At 37.4% G+C, this 19382-nt stretch overlaps 1 protein-coding gene across 2 annotated transcripts in view; it reads right to left on the minus strand.

Moving 5' to 3' along the window:
- Positions 1-19382, minus strand: part of SCP2 (sterol carrier protein 2) — a 113187-nt gene that overhangs the window by 35890 nt on the left and 57915 nt on the right. For both annotated transcript variants that reach the window (XM_032301599.1, XM_032301600.1), the window contains exons 8-11: positions 16942-17028; positions 15358-15508; positions 13839-13986; positions 9873-9980 (exon numbers count right to left, since the gene is read on the minus strand). In XM_032301599.1, coding sequence (XP_032157490.1) covers positions 9873-9980; positions 13839-13986; positions 15358-15508; positions 16942-17028 — 494 coding nt within the window. The remainder of the gene's footprint in view (positions 1-9872; positions 9981-13838; positions 13987-15357; positions 15509-16941; positions 17029-19382) is intronic.

The raw sequence follows: 19382 nt of genomic DNA on the forward strand, positions 1-19382 counted from the left end.
AAATATTGGAAAGGGTTTTCAAAAGATACTGCAGAAGGTGTGACACTCTTTGAAGTATTTAAAAATTGAATAAATTCTATCTTCCCAGGGTGTTTTAAAACAGGTTAGCTTTTTTTTTTTTTTTAAGATTTTATTTATTTATTTGACAGAGAGAGATCACAAGTAGATGGAGAGGCAGGCAGAGAGAGAGAGATAGAGGGAAGCAGGCTCCCTGCTGAGCAGAGAGCCCGATGCGGGACTTGATCCCAGGACCCTGAGATCATGACCTGAGCCGAAGGGAGTGGCTTAACCCACTGAGCCACCCATGTGCCCCAACAGGTTAGCTTTTTAGTGCCAGGGAAAGTAGATGACCTGCCAAGACTGACATAATTGTTTACATTTGATAAAAGAATCTAGGGTTGACAAAATTATTAAAAAAGAAGGATTCTGGGTGCCTGGGTGGCTCAGTTAGTTAACTGTCTGCCTTCAACCCAGATCACAATCTCAGGGTCCTGGGATCAAGCCCTGCATTAGGTTTCCTGCTCAATGGGGAGTCTGATTCTCCCTCTCCTTCTGCCACTCTCTCTGCTCATGTTCAAGCTCACTCTCATTCTCTCAAATATATAAAATCTGAAAACAAAAACAAAAACAAAGCAAAACTTACTAAGTTGACTAATAAAATACTACACTGTTTTTAAAAAAGTACTCTTACACTCTGTTGTTGAGAATATGCATTGTATTATCTTTTTTGAAAAAAATCTGACGCCTACCAATTTTTAAAGATATACTGTCCTTTGACATAGTGAGTCCATTGTTTTGAACTCATTCTGAGTATACACACAGAGGTATGCAAAGACACAAGGAGGCTTACTGCAGCATTGTTTGTAATAGCAAAATTGACACCACATATATGTCAACTAGGTATGGCTAGGTAAATTTCTTATAATGAGAATACTGTGCAGGCATTAAAAAAGAATAAACAATATCTCTAAGTGATAACATAAAAAGATTTTTAAGATGTAAGTAAGGAAATCTGTCTACAAAGTGGTAAATATACATATATGACACATGCAACACATACACATAGAAAGGTTGTATATAGCTAAGATATGGAAGCAACACATGTGTCCATCCACAAATGGAGAAAGAAGATGTGGTACATGTATATACAATAGAATATTACTCAGCCATAAAACAAGATGAGATATTGCCACTTGTAACAATACCTAAACAGTATTACACTAAGTGAAATAAGTCAGACAGAGAAAGGCAAATACCATATGTATTCCTTATATAAGGGGAACAGAGGTTCCCCTTATGTAAGGAATCTAAAAAACAAAACAAATGAACACAAAAAGCAGAAACAGACCCATACACAGAGAGAACAAACTGATGGTGCCATAGGGAGGGTGTGGGGAGATTGGCTAAATAGGTGAAGAAGAATCGATTCCAGTTACGGAATGAACAAGTCATTGGGATAAAAGACACAGCATGGGGAATGCAGTCAATGATACCATAACAGCATTATATGGTGATAGATGGTAGCTACACTTGTGGTACGCATAGCAGAATGTATAGACTCATCCAATCACTATGTGGTACATCTGAAACTAATGTAACATTATGTGTTAACTATACTTCTTAACAAAAAAAAAAAGAAAGAAAGAAAGAAAGAAAGATTGTATAAAGACACATATAAATATACATTTGTTAAAGCATAACAATTTGGGGGAAAATACCCAAAAAATACTAAAAGAGGTTGACTCTGAGGAATAGAACTAAGGGTAAGAAAGAAGAAAATAACCTGTTAAATGTTAAAATTTGTCATTCTACTATAATATTAAAAACCATATGACAAGCCTTTGGAGAACTATTTGGCACCTTCTTATAAATTTAAACATACATCTGCCCTCTTATTGAGCCATTTTGCTCTGAGTTATTAACCCAAGAGAAATGCAAAAGGTATGTCTACAAATAGACTTGTACAAAAAAGGTTCATAGCATTCTTATTCATAATGACCTCAAACAAGAAGTAACTCAAATGTCCACCAACAGGAGAATGGACAAACAAAGTGGTATATGGGATCCTATTTAGCAATAACAAAGGACAAACTACTGATACAAGAAAAATTCGGATCAGTCTTAGCCTGACTGAGGGAGAAGGATTTGGAGAATGGGGAAGATGTTTAAGGGAAGTCAAGGTTCCTCTGTTTTGTAGCATCTGTCAGTACTTCATTTCTATTATGGCCTAAGAATACTCCGTTGTATGAATATATCACATATTATTTATCTATTCATCAGCTCATGATAGACATCTTGGTTGTTTTCACCTTTCTGGCTATTATAAACAAGCTGCCATAAACAATTGTATTTTGTGAGAACTGTGTATTTTATTATATGAAAATGACACCTCAATTTTAAGAAAGGATATGGATATGAAAAATCATATTGTTACTACAAAGCATGATTACTGAATGTTTCAGTGAATGGAAGAACACAAATACCTCAGAATGGCAAACAAGTTAATTATATTACAAATACGTTCCTTCAGAGGAGAAAAAAGTTACTTGTCAATAAAAATAACCTGAAATGCCACATTCATCTCTTCATGAAGTTTTTTTTTTTTTAAGATTTTATTTATTTATTTGACAGAGAGAGATCACAAGTAGGCAGAGAGGCAGGCAGAGAGAAGTGGAAGCAGGCTCCCCGACAAGCAGAGAGCTAGAGCGCTCGATGCGGGGCTTGATCCCAGGACTCTGGGATCATGACCTGAGCCGAAGGTAGAGGCTTTAACCCACTGAGCCACCCAGGTGCCCCTTGATGAAGTTTTTTATATGAGATTGAGGAAGCTGTCTGAAAGAGCTTAAATCACTGTCTCTAATGTAAACTGCAACTTTTTTTTTTGTCTTTTCCTAGACTTTTATTCCAGTATAGCTATATTATAGTTATATTAGAGGTGTACAATACAGTGATTCAACAATTCTACACATTACTCAGTGCTCACTGAGGTAAGTTTACTATTGGGGAACCTGAGTAATACAATTGGATAAGTGTCCAACTCTTGGTTTTGACTTAGGTCGTGATCTCAGGGTTGTGAGATCAAGGCCCATGTCAGGCTTTGTGGTCATAATGGAGTCTGCTTAAGAGACTCTCTCCCTCTCTCACTCTGCCCCTCCCCACTTCCTGAGCTCTCTCTTTCCCACAAATAAATAAATAAAACTTTAAAAAAAAAAGATAAGTTTACTCTTAATCCCCTTCACCAGTTTTACCTATATCCCCACACCCACCTACCCTCTGGTAACCATCTGTTCTTGGGCTGTTCCCATAATCTTGCTATTGTATATAGAACTGCAATATACATAGGGGTGCATTTATCTTTTCAAATTAGTGTTTGAGTCTCTTGTAGGAAGCATATAGATGGGTCTTGTTTTTTTATCCATTCCATCACTCTGTCTTTTGATTGGAGTGTTTAGTCCACTTATACTTAAAGTAATTATTGATAGGTATATACTTTTTGCCATTTTGATACTTGTTTAATGTTTGTTTTTGTAGTTCTTCTCTGTTCCTTTCTTCTCTTGCTCTTTTCTCTCATGACTTGTTGGCTTTCCTTAGGGATTCCTTTCTCCTTATTTTTGCATATCTATTACTGGTTTTTTATTTGCGGTTACCAATAGGTTTATATATAACATCTTATCATACAGTAGTCTATATTAAGTTCATGGTTACTTAAGCTCGAACCTATTATTTACTCTTCTCTCCAACCCCACACTTTGGGTATAGGGTGTTATACTTTACTTTCTTTTATTCTGAAACTCTCTTGACTGATTTTTATAGATATACTTTTTACTGCTTTTCTGCTTCTTACTTTTCTTATCCTTACTTATGGCCTTTCCTTTCCACTCAATGAGTCATCTTTAACATTTCCTGTAAGGTTAGTTTAGTGGTCAAGAATTCTTTAACTTTTGTTTGTCTGGAAAATTCTTTATCTCTCCTTCTATTCTGAATGATAGCCTTGCTGGATAGACTATTCACGACAGCATGTTTTTTTCTTTCAGCAGTGTGAATATATAATGCCACTCCTTTCTGGATTGCAGTTTCTACTGAAAAAACACTTGACAGCCTTAGGGGGTTTCCCTTATATGTAACTGTTTTCTTTTCTTTTAATGATTTTAAAATTCTCTCTGTATCACTACTTTTTGGATTTTAATTACTACGTGTCTTGGGTGTGTTCATACTTGCATTGATTTTGCTGGGGGCTCTTGGTGTTTCCTGGATCTGTATTTCTGGTTTCCTTCCCCCTACTTGGGAAGTTTTTAGCTATTATTTCTTCAAATGTATTTTCTATCCCTTCTCTCTGCCTCTCAGATCTCTATAATGCATATGTTATTATACTTGATAGGAGTCGCTGAGTTCCCTATTTTCATTTACTATTATGAATTTTTCTCTCCCCTGTTCACCTTGATTGCCTTCCTTTATTCTGTCCTCCAGGTTGTTGATCCATTTTTCTGCTCCCTCTAGTCTACTATTTATTTCATCTAGTGTATTTTTTTTTTAAGATTTTTATTTATTTATTTGACAGAGAGAGATCACAAGTAGGCAGAGAGGCAGGCAGAGAGAGAGGAAGGGAAGCAGGCTCCCCTCTGACCAGAGAGCCTGATGTGGGACTCGATCCCAGGACCCTGAGATCATGACCTGAGCCGAAGGCAGCGGCTTAACCCACTGAGCCACCCAGGCGCCCATCTAGTGTATTTTTAATTTCAGTTTTTGGGTTCTTTATCTCTGTTATTTATTTATTTATTTTTTTTAAATCTCTGTTGAGGGTCTCACTGAAGTCCTCCTCTCTTTTCTCAAGTCCAGTGAGTATTTTTATGACCATTACTTTTGAATCTCTATCAGACATATTACTTTTCTCTGTTTTGTTTAGCTCTCTTGTTGTGAGTTTGTCTTGTTCTTTCATTTGGGACATATTTCTCTGTCTCCTTACTCTGTTTAACTCTATGTCTGTTTCTATGTGTTAGGAAAGTCAGCTACATCTCCTCCAGGTTGAAGGAGACAGATCTGTGGAGACTAGGTCTACGGTTAGCAAGCTAGGTGGAGAGTGTTAGTACTGTCCTGGTTCCCACAGGGGTCTATATGTCTAGGCTTGGGGGGTGGTGCAGGGAGTGGAGGAGGGAAATGGCACCTGCCAACTCTTTTGTTCTTAGAGAAGTCTCCCAAAGAATCCTGACCCTCTAGCACATACTCTGAGATTAGCAAACAATATACCCCAGGTGTTCTTCAAACATGCTGCATCTCCACAGGGCTGTTTGTTGTGCTATATCTTTAAGGGCTGGGACTCAGTTTCCTATAACACGCCCAGTTCTTCCAGAGCTGAGCCTGCTGATTTTTAAATCAGTTAAGCCCACTGAATTGTATGGTAGGGGGATGATTCATTTCTTTTATATTAAGATGTTTTATTTTAATTCCAGTATAATTGACATACAGTGTTATATTAGTTTGAGGTGTACAATACAGTGATTCAACAATTCTATACATTAGCCAGCACTCACCATGTTTCATTTTGCAAAAACTTGCCAACATTTGGTGTTGTCACCACTTTGGATTTTGGAGATTCTAATACGTATGCAGAGACATCCTGTGGTTTTAATTTGCAATTCCCTAATGACATATGATATTGAAGATCTTTCCATATGCATATTTGCCATTGTATTTCATCTTTGGGGAGTTTTCTGGGTCGTTTGTCCAATTTTTAATCACATTGTTCATTTTCTTATTGTTTAGCTTTAAGAGTTCTTTGTGTATTTTAGATAACAGTCCTTTAGCAGATATGTCTTCTGCAAATATTTTCTCTCCGTCTGTCTTCCCATTCTCTTAAAATTTTGTCTTTTTTAAACCCTCTATTTATTTTGCTGTTGTTTCCTTCTTGTGTGTTACATGGGTATTTTCATTCTTTATCATTTTAGTATATATTTTTTCACTCTATATCTTTACTCTATATTTTAAAGTTATTTTTTAGCAGTTGTTCTAGGGATTACAATTAACAATTTACCACAACCTAGTTTGGATTAATACCAACTTAATTTCAATGGTATACAAAAAAAGATTAGCTTTGTTCCCTTTACCCTCCTTTGTGCTGGTGTTGTTTCTGTCATACAAATTATATCTTTATGCACTGTATGCCTATTGACTTAGATTATTGCTTTATGCAGTTTGATAGGAAGGGAGAAACATGACAAAGAAAAGTGCATTTATATTGTTCTTTAAGTTTATGAATATAATTACATTTATTAATGCTCTTTATTTCTTCATATGTCCTTTATTCTACTGTGTAGAGCTCTTTCATCTCAGTTTGAATCACTCTCTTTACAAAGAATTTCATATAGGTAAATTCTCTCAATTTTTATTTGGGAATGTTTCCATTTATCATTCATTTTTAAAGGGTGTTTCCCTGAACACAGAATTCTTGCTTAGCACTTTTTTTCACCACATTGCCCAATGGTTTCTGAAAAGAAATTTAAGCTTTACGGAGGAATGCTTCTACAGGATGAATTTTCTTTGTTGTTGTTTGCAGTATTCTTCCTTTTGCTTCCAACAGTTTGATTATGATGTGTCTAAGTATAAATCCCTTTGAGATATTCCTATTTGAAGTTTGTTGAACTTCTTGGACATGTATATAAATGTTTTTTTCCTCAAGTTTGGGGATTTATCAGTCATCATTTCTTCCAATATCCTCTCTGTCCTTTCTTTCCTCTCTTCTGGGGCCATTATTATGTGCATGTTGTTAGAGTTGCTGGGGTCCCACAGGTCTCTGAGACTGTTCATTTTTCTTCTTCTCTCTCTCTCTCTTTTTTTTTTTTCCGGTTCCTCAGCCTGGATAATTTCAATTGACTTACCTTAAAGTTCACTGATGTTTTCTTCTACCTGCTCAGATTTGCTGTTGAGCCCTCTAGTGAACTTTTCATTCCAGTTACTATAATTCTCAATGCCAGAATTTATTTGGTTCTATCATTTCTACCTAGTAATTGATATTCTCTATTTGATGACATATTGTGATATTTTCCTTTAGTTCTTTATATATAGTTCCCTTTAACTCTTTGAACATACATAAGTAGATGATTGTCATTGTCTAGTAAATCCAATGTTTGAGCTACCTCAGTTTCCAACTGCTTTTCCCACCGCATATGGGCTATACTTTTTTCTTTGCATGTCTCAGAGTTTTTTGTTGAAAACTGGGTATTTTAAATAATGTGGCAACTCTAGAAATCAGATTCTTCCCTTTTCCCAGAGTTTGTTATTGTTGTTGACCTAGTGACTTTATCAAACTGATTCTGTAATTGACCACTAAATTTTCCTCTTGGTTAACTTAGTGGTTAGCTAATGGCTGGACAGAGATTTTCTTAAATGTTTGGAACCAGAAAGTCTCTCAGTCTTTGCTGAGGCTCTGCTAGGCAGTTCACGACTTCACCTTAGCCTCTACTTCCTGCTTGCACAAAGCCCCCAGGCTAGCCAGAGATAAAGGTTAGGACCTTCTCAGGTCTTTTCTGAACATGCAGGCAGCTTTGAATATACATACAGCCTTACGTATATACTTGGTGTTCCAGATTCCCAGGGATATGTCAGATCTTTTCAAAGACCCCTACAGACGTCTCATTCCTCAGCTTTTTCTTTCAAAGTTTTTGGTTGGGTTGTTTGCCCCAACTGTTATCAGCAGCTCAGGCAGGTATGTTGTAAAGCCAGTTGTTACTAATTGTTCTCAACAAATGACTCTGAAGAAAATGCTGTTTGCACTGGTGCAAGTTCTCTGTCAGGTTACATAATGATGAGCCTTTTAAGAATGGTTCACCAGGGAACTGTCAGGCATATCAAATAATGACATTTCTCTGAGAATGGGGCTTTGAATGAGCTCCAATTTTATTTTGACTCTTCCAGTGCTGGCTAGGCTGCTGGGTTTGGTTTGTTTGTTTTTTAAGGTCTCTTAAGATTTTATTTATTTATCTATATTTTTATTGTATTTATTTATTTATTTATTTATTTATTTATTATTTGACAGAGTGAAAGAGAGAGCACAAGTAGGGGGAGCAGCAGGCAGAGGGAGGAGGAGAAGTAGGTTCCCCACTGAGCAGGGAGCCAAATGCAGGGCTCAATCCCAGGACCCTTGGATCATGACCTGAGCCAAAGGCAACCGCTTAATTCACTGAGCCACTCAGGTGCCCCTAGGCTGCTGGTTTTCACCATGATTGCAGGCTCTAGTTTTCAAGTCTACCAGGAGCTGGGGAAAGGGGGAGTGGCATTAGAGAAAATCAACATGCCATAAAGCTTAGTATTCTTATGGAGATTCACCTGAGTGTTTTTAAAAATGTTCCCCCAGGGCGCCTAGGTGGCTCAGTGGGTTAAAGCCTCCACCTTCGGCTCAGGTCAGGATCCCAGGGTCCTGGGATATAGCTCCGCATTGGGTTCTCTGTTTAGTGGGGAGCCTGCTTTCCCCTCTCTGCCTGCCCCTCTGCCTACTTGTGATTTCTGTCTGTCAAATAAATAAATAAAATCTTTTAAAAAAAATGTTCCCCCAGATTGTTGTAGTCTTTGGGTAATTTCCAAAATTCTGTAAAAACTTGATCTTGACAATTTTTACAAGTGTTCTTGAAACTTTTATAAAGGAGACTATTTGCCAGATGTTGTTATTCCATCACTCCTGATGATAGCACTCTCACTCTCCTCATTTTCAGATTACTTTGAAATATATTAAATTGTTTAGAGAAATAATAACAATAGTATACTGTAAGGTTTACAATATATTCAGAAGTCTATGGATATATGCTGTTGTAAAAACCCCTTACATCACATGTGAAACAGCATAACATTAATTGAGGGTAGATTGTGGTTAATTTAAAGATGCATATTGTAGATCCTAGAGCAACCACTAAAAAACAAGAAAAAGAAATAATTCAACAGAAGAGAGAAAAGAAAATACTATAAAATACCCAGTTAATAAAAAGATAGTATGAAAAAAGAGAAAATGCCCAAAGAACAAACAAGACAAAATCAGTAACAAGGTAGCACATTACACTACAACAATCTATGCGTGCGTATCTATCTACCTGTCTCTTTTTTGGGGGGGGGGTCTACCTATCTCTTACTCTTTATCTGTTTTCCCTACCAGATTATAAACTTACTAAATTTCATCATAAACAGAAACAAACAAAAGTTAATTGCTGCGATGAATACACTGTTAATTCTAACATCTCTTCTGGAATTTGCAATAATTTATAAAAATTTTCATTAATATCTAGGACAATATGAAAAAATATAAAACTCACCTATCTTCATAACAATAAATCCCAGATTTTAGTGCTAAGTTATTTTATAAACTTCTTTGTACAATTTCATCTTACAATTAAGGAAAATAAGAGTCAAAGTAATCAATTGACTAATTAATCAAGAATCACACGGCCAGTTAGCAGTAGAGCCACAGTAAAATTCTTATTTCATAACTTTTAGTCCAGCTTTCTCAAGAGAAAAAAATTTCCATGTAACACCAACAACATATACAACTATATAAATAATGTGCTCATTTCAAATTATTCTTATCTAGCAGATCTAGCAAGATCTCTATTTAGAAACATTTTAAGTTAAATTGTATACCTATTTGAAAATAATAAAAAAATAATAAAAAATAATAAATAATAAAAAAATAATAAAACTTAAAATATATATATATACTGTTGAATTTAGAGTTTCAACTAATCCAAATTCTCATCAGTTATCACTGAAGTACACTACACTTACAGCACTACCAGGTTCAGAGAATACAGTCTTTCACAAATCAATGACTAAACCATTCATACTTATGTAAAAAAGGATAACAAAAAAATTAAGAAATCTGTGTATAGTATTACCTGTAGCTCCCAGTGGATGTCCCTTTGAAATCAACCCGCCACTAGGATTTATGACCCACTTTCCTCCATAAGTATTATCTCCTCTATCAACCAGTTTTCCACCTTGTCCTAGAGAAGGAAAAATAATATTCATGAAGGTTAAAAGTAACACTGGACCAGGGGCACCTGGGTGGCTCAGTTAAGCATCTGCCTCTTGTTCTTAGCTCAGATCTTAATCTCAGGGTTGTGAATTCAAGCCCCACACTGGGCTCTACACTGGGCATGGAGCCTACTTAACACACACACACACACACACACACACACACACTAGACCAAATGGTATGTTTTGGTTTTTTTTAATTTCGAAATAGCCAAGATTTTCTTATAGCAAACATTTCTTAACAGCTCCAACATTAAATTGATATAAGCACTTCTAAAAGTTACATAATAGGGGCACCTGAGTGGTTCAGTGGGTTAAGCAGCCAAATCTTAATTTCAGCTCACATCATGATCCCAAGGTTATGAGATGGAGCCAGCAACAGGCTCCACACTGGGTATGGAGGCTGCTTAAGAGTCTCCCTTTCCCTCTTCCCCAGCCCCTCTCCCTTTGCTCATGCTCTCTCTCTAAAAAAAAAAAAAGTTACATAATAAATATTGAGTAATAAAGGTTTATATTTTCAGAAAATTTCATGTGTGGGGCGCCTGGATGGCTCAGTGGGTTAAGCTTCTGCTTTAGGCTCAGGTCATGATTCCAGGGTCCTGGGATTAACTCTCGCGTTGGACTTTCTGCTCAGTTGGGAGCCTGCTTTCTCCTCTCTCTCTGCCTGCTGCTCTGCCTACTTGTGATCTGTCAAATAAATAAATAAAATCTTAAAAAAAAAAGAAAATTTCATGTGTGAAAGAGAACTCTTATTACTTCCTAAGAACTCTGTCTTCCAAAATTGCTACAACTATAACAGAGATTCAGATACCTAAAGAATGAAACTAAATACAATACTATAACTAAAATAATCATATCAGCTTTAAAACTCCATAATATTGCCCAATATATTAATTTCCTTTTTCTTTAAGATTTTATTTATTTCCTTGAGAGATAGAGAGAAACAGAGAGAAAGAGCACAAGGGGCAGAGGGGCAGAGGGAGAAGCAGACTCAGACACCCCCCTGAGCAGGGAGCCCTACAGATGTGCAGGGGAGCAGGGGGAGGTTTCAATCCTAGGACCCTGGGATCATGACCTGAGCCAAAGGCAGATGCTTAATGGACTGAGCCACCTAGGTGCCCCCATTTCCACTTTCTTTTTTTAAGATTTTATTTATTTATTTCACAGGAGAGATCACAAGTCAGACAGGGATCACAAGTAGGCAGAGAGTCAGGTGGGGGGCGGGGGGGGGGAGGGGGTGGCGTGGGGGGACAGGGGTGGAGGGGAAGCAGGCCCCCCACCAAGCAGAGAGCCCAACGAGGGGCTCGATCCCAGGGTGCTGGGACCATGACCTGAGAGGAAGGCAGAGGCTTTAACCCACTGAGCCACCCAGGCGCCCCCCCACCATTTCAATTTTCAGTTGTACTGTTATATGCTATATAAACATTCCTAGTAAACTAAACCGAGGGGAGAGTGTAGGGAGTGGGGGAAGGGCAGGGGTCATGAAATGAAGGGAAGTGTCTGAAAATACTGTTCAGCCATAAATGTAAGCTTAAAAGAAAATGAAAATTATACACTGGGTGATTTCAACATTCCTATGAATTCTCTGGTGATTCTTCCAGGTGGTTAAGAAGTAAATTAAAATGCATGCATTGCGGGCGCCTGGGTGGCTCAGTGGGTTAAGCCGCTGCCTTCGGCTCAGGTCATGATCTCAGGGTCCTGGGATCGAGTCCCGCATCGGGCTCTCTGCTCGGCAGGGAGCCTGCTTCCCTCTCTCTCTCTCTCTGCCTGCCTCTCCATCTACTTGTGATTTCTCTCTGTCAAATAAATTAAAAATAAATAAATAAATAAATAAAATGCATGCATTGCATAAAATATTCTTCTCTCCATATAGTGAAATGGAATCTCCAAAGAAAGATGATAAAGGTGGTTGTGGTGCTGTTAGAGGTGGCTAGTAACTTCTAAGTACACACTCAGTGTCAGGCCTTGTTCTAATTATTTTCCATATATTTATATAATTTAATCCTCAACCCTGAGAAGTAGGTATTATCATTCCCATTTTATAGATAAGTAACGAGTCAAGGCAACAGCAGCGGATTGATCTAGGATTAATTACCAGGCAGCCTGCCTCCACAGCCTATGTTCTTAATCAAATATTTTACTGCCTTTAAAAACAAGAAATTCTCCATTGATAAACTAAAGCACACTAATCACAGAATTTTTTGTGAATGATACTTCTTTTTATTTTGTGGGGTTTTTTTTTTTAAGATTTTATTTATTTGACAGAGAGAGAGAGCAAAAGCAGGAACACGAGTGTCGGGAGTGGGAGAGGGAGAAGCAGGCTTCCTGCCAAGCAGGGAGCCAGATGTGGGACTTGATCCCAGGACCCTGGAATCATGACCTTAGCTGAAGGCAGACACTTAACCACTGAGCCACCCAGGTGCCCTAAAGATTTTATTTTTAAGTAGCCTCTCTATACCCTATGTAGGGCTCAAACTCACAAACCCATGATCAAGAGTCACACGCTCCTCTGACTGAGCCAACCAGGCGTCCCTATGACTATCACTTCTAATTTTACTTTAAATCTAGGTTGTAGGTTAAAAACTATCCTGGGATGCCTGGTGGCTCAGTGAGTTAAAGCCTCTGCCTTTGGCTCAGATTATGATCCCAGGGTCCTGGGAGCAAGCCCCAAATTGGGCTCTCTGCTCAGCAGGGAGCCTGCTTCCTCCTCTCTCTCTGCCTGCCTCTCTGCCTACTTGTGATCTCTGTCTGTCAAATAAATAAAATAAATAAATAAATAATGAGAAATAAAATATTTAAATAATCCAAAAGAAAGCAGGAGAGGGAGAATAGAAGAACAGGTTCAAGAAGAGAAGACAACAAATAACAGATAATAGTCAACCCAAGTCATAGTTTATCAATAATTACATTAAATGTTAATGATCTAAATAACACTGACAAATAAATATAAAGCAAATTACATATGCACTATGAAATTTTTCAAACATATATTTTGTTTAATGTATTATTTTATTTAACACTATATCCAAACCATTTTCAACATGTAAACAGTGAAAAAATTATAAAATACCTTACATTCTATTTTTCATATTAAGTATTCAAAACCCAATATGTATTTCATATAGCACATCTCAATTTGGACTAGCCTCCTTTGAAGGATTCAGTGATCACATATAGTTAATAGCTAATATATTAGCACAGGTTCAAAGACTCCAGTTAAAAGGCAGAAATTAACAAAGGATAGAAAACAATACACTACTCCTTACAAAAGACACACCTTATGCAGGTAGATAAATAACATACACAGGTTAAGAGCAAAGGAACAGAAAAGAATATATCATGCAAACAGTAAGCATAAGAAGAATGGAGTGGCTATTATATTTATTTATTTGAGAGAGAGTGTTTTAATGATATTAATGAAAAATAACAACCATTTTGGAAATGAAAAGAAAAAAATCCTGCAGATCTCAACAACCAGTTTTTCCATTTTCCTTTCTACAAGTCTTTATTCAAACACAATATGAAATATTTGGAAGTACCTATGTAATTTTTATCCCCCCCTTTTTTTTACTTAGCAATTCGTTCTAAGTACTCCTGACTTACATAATACAGTTTATTTGTATAATCTGTGATCTCAGTGTCAGTATTGTCCAAGACTACATGTTCTAGAAAGTCTAGTATCAAGATAGCTTACATTTCACTTTGCACAGTACAGCAGAGCCAACATGGAGGTAAAGATGATTAGTGAATTCCTCTTTTTAGTGGCAAAAATGAAATTTCCTCAGCGAAATTTACTAAATTAATCTGTATCTCACCAAAGATATTACCTTCTGGACAGAGTCCCAGTGCTTCGTAAGTAAGGAGTTCATTGACAGAAAAGCAATCATGAAGTTCTATAACATCAATATCACTTGGTCTCAGGCCAGATTTCTCATAGCACTTTCTGGCAGCTTCTTTACTCATATCAAAGCCAACCTAAAACCAAAACCACATATAAATAAATTAAGGGCATCAAAACTGGGACTTTTATATAAGATTTATAAAAGATTAATATGGATAACCTTTATAGCTAAAAATTGAGTGCAAGTATTGAGATCTCAGATCATTCTATATCACATAGAAAGTCCAAATAAAAGAATATTCAGGATGGGGAATGTACATATAAAATTCTGTACTACAAAGAACAGAATTTTTTTTTTAATTTTTTAAAAGATTTTATTTATCCATTTGACAGACAGAGATCACAAGTAGGCAGAGAGGCAGGCAGAGAGAGAGAGGGGAGGAAGCAGGCTCCCTGCTGAGCAGAGAGCCCCATGCCAGGCTGGATGCCAGGACCCTGGGATCATGACCTGAGCCGAAAGCAGAGGCTTTAACCCACTGTGCCACTCAGGCACCCAAGAACAGAATTTTAAATAATATATATAAAAAGGACTTACAATTCTTCAGGCCATGTCTTGTGCATTTATAAAAACTCTTTCAACCCACAATATGTTGTTGTGGTAAATAGGTGGGAAAAGAGATTGATCAAGAGACCATTATGACTCAGATACACTAAAAACTATGAGGAATTTCTATCTGGAAATAAACCAATCTTCACTTAAAAAACCCTTGCTTTTAACACCCCTTTGATCTCAGATAATAGCAAGTTAACTTTTCTCCAAGGAAAAAAAAATGTGATGTAAATACTATAATCAGAAAATCTGAGATACACAGCCACATCCCAGCTTTGTCATTTTAGGCAAGTTAGAGAGACATTTTCAAATTCAAAGCATTATTGTAGTATCATTTGTAAACTCTAATTACCTTATGATTGTTATATATGTGTGCATATATGCACCTTTGCATTTCTTTAATATATATGTGTGTATCTTCAAATATTCAACTAACTCTAGGTCTGAATTCTCAATTTTTTAACTTCTTCCATATACACTCAATATTTTATCAGGATTTTTAAAGTGCTAAGCATCAAGAAAGATCTCTGAAAATATCCTTGTTTTTCCCTTAACTGTGTAAGAAAGGAGCTCTGGGCATATCCAGTCAATTCAGACAGAAAAAGCCCACCAAAATAGCATGTTTTAGTAAGTTAAAAATGCATTCATGGCTCTATTACAAGAAGCATATGTTCTCATTTTTTTTCCCCTTAACAGATTCTTAAGGGTGGGTTATAATATTAAATTTTCTGGATTGATTTTTTTTTTCAAGTAAATAACTTCTAGAGTGAATGACAACATGAGGTCACCTTGAAATTTTCAAACAGAAAATTCTCAACTGATAAATAAAACACAATCTCAGACATACCCTATATGTTGGCTAATTGAACTTCATTTTAAAAAATCTCATACATACCATTTTAATAATGCTGTTCTCTTTAAATGAGCTTGGCAAATCAGTTACCATCTCTTGTGCCAAAATTTCCACAGCTTTGGATTCCAGGCCATGCTTCCGTACAAACCGTTCACTAGCCAAAATTGCCGCTGCAGCACCATCGGAAGTGGGACTAAGAGAAGGTAAAAACAATTATTTACACCCAGTCCACCTCTATCCTAGGATTACAGACTAGTTGTTCTTTCTATGTGGAAAGAAAAACTGAGGATGCTTGCTAGTCATTGCACTCTCTTCACTGTAAAATCCACAGTTAAAAATTATACATGCTTCCCACTTGAGGACTGAACCTCTATCAAGAACTTAAATGCACAGGAAGAGGGTGCCAAAGCTCAGCTCACTGCTTGGTCTCCACGAGTCTCTCCCCTAAACTTCTTTTGCAAAGAATCCTGGATTCGCCTCTGCAGATGCATAAGGCATCTTATAGTGACATCTGAGGAGTCCACAATGTTCTTCCTATCCCAGTATAATAAAAATTCTACTCTAGGCCTAACTAGTCCAGCTTTGCTATCTCCCAAATAACCAGTCATGGAATACTTTTGAAAACTGGGAAAGGATGGAATAAAGAGACCACAAAGTCCAAACCAGAAAGTGGTTTAGTTAAGACTTGGGCGATCTCCTCAAAGATGAGATCTCCTCTTTTCCTTATAGCAAGCTGTGAAGGAAAGTGGCAAACTCAAAAAGCCTTCTCTGAGTTCAGCTGGACTTTATAAATGGACAGACCTTTTTACTGCAACAGATAAAAGCTGGCCCCATTTGTTCATTTGCATCCTAGCCAGTATCTTCCAGGTGACAACTGGGCACAGGCAGGAGCTCTGAAGTACTAATTTCATTTTTGGGGAGATAGATATTAACAAGCAATTTTCAAGATGTAACCGTTACCATTATTAGAGCTATTTTGTTCTTGTTTTTCTTGTTTTTCATTTTTCTTATTTCACATTTCCTCTTAGTTACTGTAATTGAGTAACGTTTCCTAAGGTAGAAGCATGGAGCAGAGAAAACAAAATGCTTAAGAGAAAAACTCTGGACTCCACTGGCCTCCTAAGCCACATTTACATGAATAAAATATAAGTTTTTAAAAGTAGGTAGAACTCATGAAAGAAGGAAATAAAATACAGAATTTTCCAAGAGAAAAGACAGTCTCTAGATACGAATAGGAAATATGGGTTCTCCCTCCAGAATGAGGACATTAGCAGGAGTGCTACAGAAGCAAACATAAATACAGATTTACCCAGACACAAAGCCTAAGGTTTACCTAAGGTGGTGGGAGGGAGCAATTATTTTTTCCTATTAAATATTAAAATGTGGGGGCGCAGAGGTGGCTCAGTCAGTTCAGCATCTGACTCTTGGTTTTGGCTCAGGTCATGACCTCATGGGTCTGGGATCTAGCCCCACATCGTTAGGCTCTGCACTCAGCAGGGAGCCTGCTCGAAGATTCTCTTTGCTCCTCCCTTCTCACTCCCACTCTTTCTCTCTCTCTCAAATAAAGAAATAAATTTTTTTTAAATAAATAAATGAATAAATAAATATTAAATGAGGTTTTCTTACCAACATTGTAAGACAGTCAAATAATCAAAAACTTCTCGAGATGTCATCACTTCATCCAAACTGTATTCCTGCTGGAACTGGGAATTCCTAAATACAAAATAAGTAGTTACAGAATATGCGAAGTAGCAATTACAATTTTGTTGAAAATATTCTGATCCAGAAGTCAGAGAATAATATGTAAATTTAACAACCAAAAGACAGTCTTTTATGAACAGTTTCAACCTTAATATAAATTGTTTGTCCGAACTGAAGTTTTTAATTAAGGCAAGAAATGATCATTACTGTCTTTGTTATGCTAATAGGGTGACTCATAGTGGGCCCTTGTTAAGGGGGAGTGCAGGAAAAGGGGCAGCAGGGGGCTGGTCATCAGAAACATCAACCATGTGAATACAGAGTTAGGACTTTTGAGCCACTTTGACCCCTGAAAAGAAGGGAGGGGCTGGAGATGGAGTTCAGTTATGTGGCCAATGATTTAATCAAGTGTGCCTGCCTAATAAAGCCCCAGTAAAAACTATGGACACTGAAGCTTCCTGGAGCTACCTGATTGGTGAGTACCTTCATTTATCCAGAGGGTGATGTGTCCTGACTCCATGGGAAGAGGGTGCCAAAGCTCAGCTTTAGGAACTCTCACAGATTTTACCCTATGTGCCTCCTTATTTGCTGTTTCTGAGTTGTGTCCTTCATAATAGTACTGTAATCATAAGTACAACACTTTGATGAATTCTGGGAATAAGTCTAGTGAATTATCAAACACAAATGATCATGGAAACCCCTGAATTTATAGTCAGTTGTTCGGAACTGCAGGTGGCCTAGAGACCCTACTTGCGGTTAGCTTCTTAAGTGAGGGCAGTCTTATGGAGGACTAAATCCTTAATTCAGGGGGTCTGCATCAACTCAAGTGATTAGCGACAGAATTGAATTGCAGTACACCTAGCAGGTATGTCAGATCAGTTGGGGGTCAAAATAAAATACCATTTTCCCCCTGAAGAATTATTTAATACTAGCTCCTTGGAAGCAAAACAAGGGTGCCTGGGTGGCTCAGTTGGTTAAGCAACTGCCTTCAGCTCAGGTCATGATCTCAGAGTCCTGGGATCGAGCCTCATGTCAGGGAGTCTGCCTCTCCCTCTGCCCCTCTATCCCATTCATGTTCTCTCTCTCACTCTCAAATAAATAAATAAAATATTTTTTAAAATAAAAAAATAAAAATAAAATCAGATGGTTTCAGAACCTGCTCTGACAGAAATAGCAGAAACATTAGACACCACAAAGGAGATTCTAAAAGCAAACTTCAACTGGTATAGAAATTAATAAGCAATTCAAATGTTTAGAAATAAAGCCCATGTAACTTAGAGCTGTATACTAGTATGTGTACCTCTGCTTCTAAAGTTAATGTTGACCACCACCAACTTCCAAAAAAATACCTAATTTATGCCAGATTCTGTGCTAGGCAAGTAGGACAAGGGTATGTCCCATGGGTCCTTACCCTCAAAGAATTCAGTCCGAATCTGTGGCAAACAAATACAATATGATAAATACCATTACAGAAATGTTATACAGGGGAGCACCTGGGTGGCTCAGTCAGTTAAACATGTGACTTTTGGATTTGGCTCAGGTCATGATCTCAGGGTCGTGAGATTCTCTCCCTCTCCCCCAGGCTCACACATGTGAGCCTGTGTGCCCCCCCAAATACATGAATAAATAAAATATTTTTAGAAAAAATGTTACACAGTGTGGCATGGGAGCACACAGGATTGGCAAGAGACCCAGGTACCAAAGGGAGCTTCCTCTCTGGGGTTAGCAAATAAGAGAAAGTAGGAGATAGAGAATTCCTGGCAAAAATATCAGTACACCAAAGCCTCTTGAGTTAAAGTAGTTCACTGAAGCCAGGCCATGAAGTTTGGGAGGAAATGTGGACTCAAGCTGAAGAAGAGAGAATGAGAGAAATAAACAAAGATCAGATCATAAAAGGCCAGTATATGGTATTTACATTTTATACTAAAAACAGGGGTGCCTGGGTGGCTCAGTCATTAAGCATCTGCCTTTGGCTCAGTCATGATCCCAGGGTCCTAGGATTGAGCCCCACATCAGGCTCCCTACTCAGTGGGAAGCTGGCTTCTCCCTCTCCTGCTGCCCCTGCTTATGTCTCTCTCTGCCAAATAAATAAATAAAATCTTTAAAATATATATATATGTATATATTTGTGTATGTATATATATACTAAAAACAATGAAGAACTACCAAAGGATATTAAGCTGGGGTAAGACAATCAGACTTTCAATTATTTTTTTCAAAGATTTAATTTATCTATTTGAGAGAAAAAGTGTATGACAGAGAGCGCAAGTGGAGGAGAGGGCTGAGGGAGAGGGAGAAGCAGACTCCTCGCTAAGCAGAGAATCCGATGTGGGGCTCAATCCTAGGACCCTGGGATCACGACCTGAGCC

The sequence above is a fragment of the Mustela erminea genome, chromosome 10 (genome assembly GCF_009829155.1).
Source record: "Mustela erminea isolate mMusErm1 chromosome 10, mMusErm1.Pri, whole genome shotgun sequence".
NCBI classification, from domain to species: domain Eukaryota; kingdom Metazoa; phylum Chordata; class Mammalia; order Carnivora; family Mustelidae; genus Mustela; species Mustela erminea.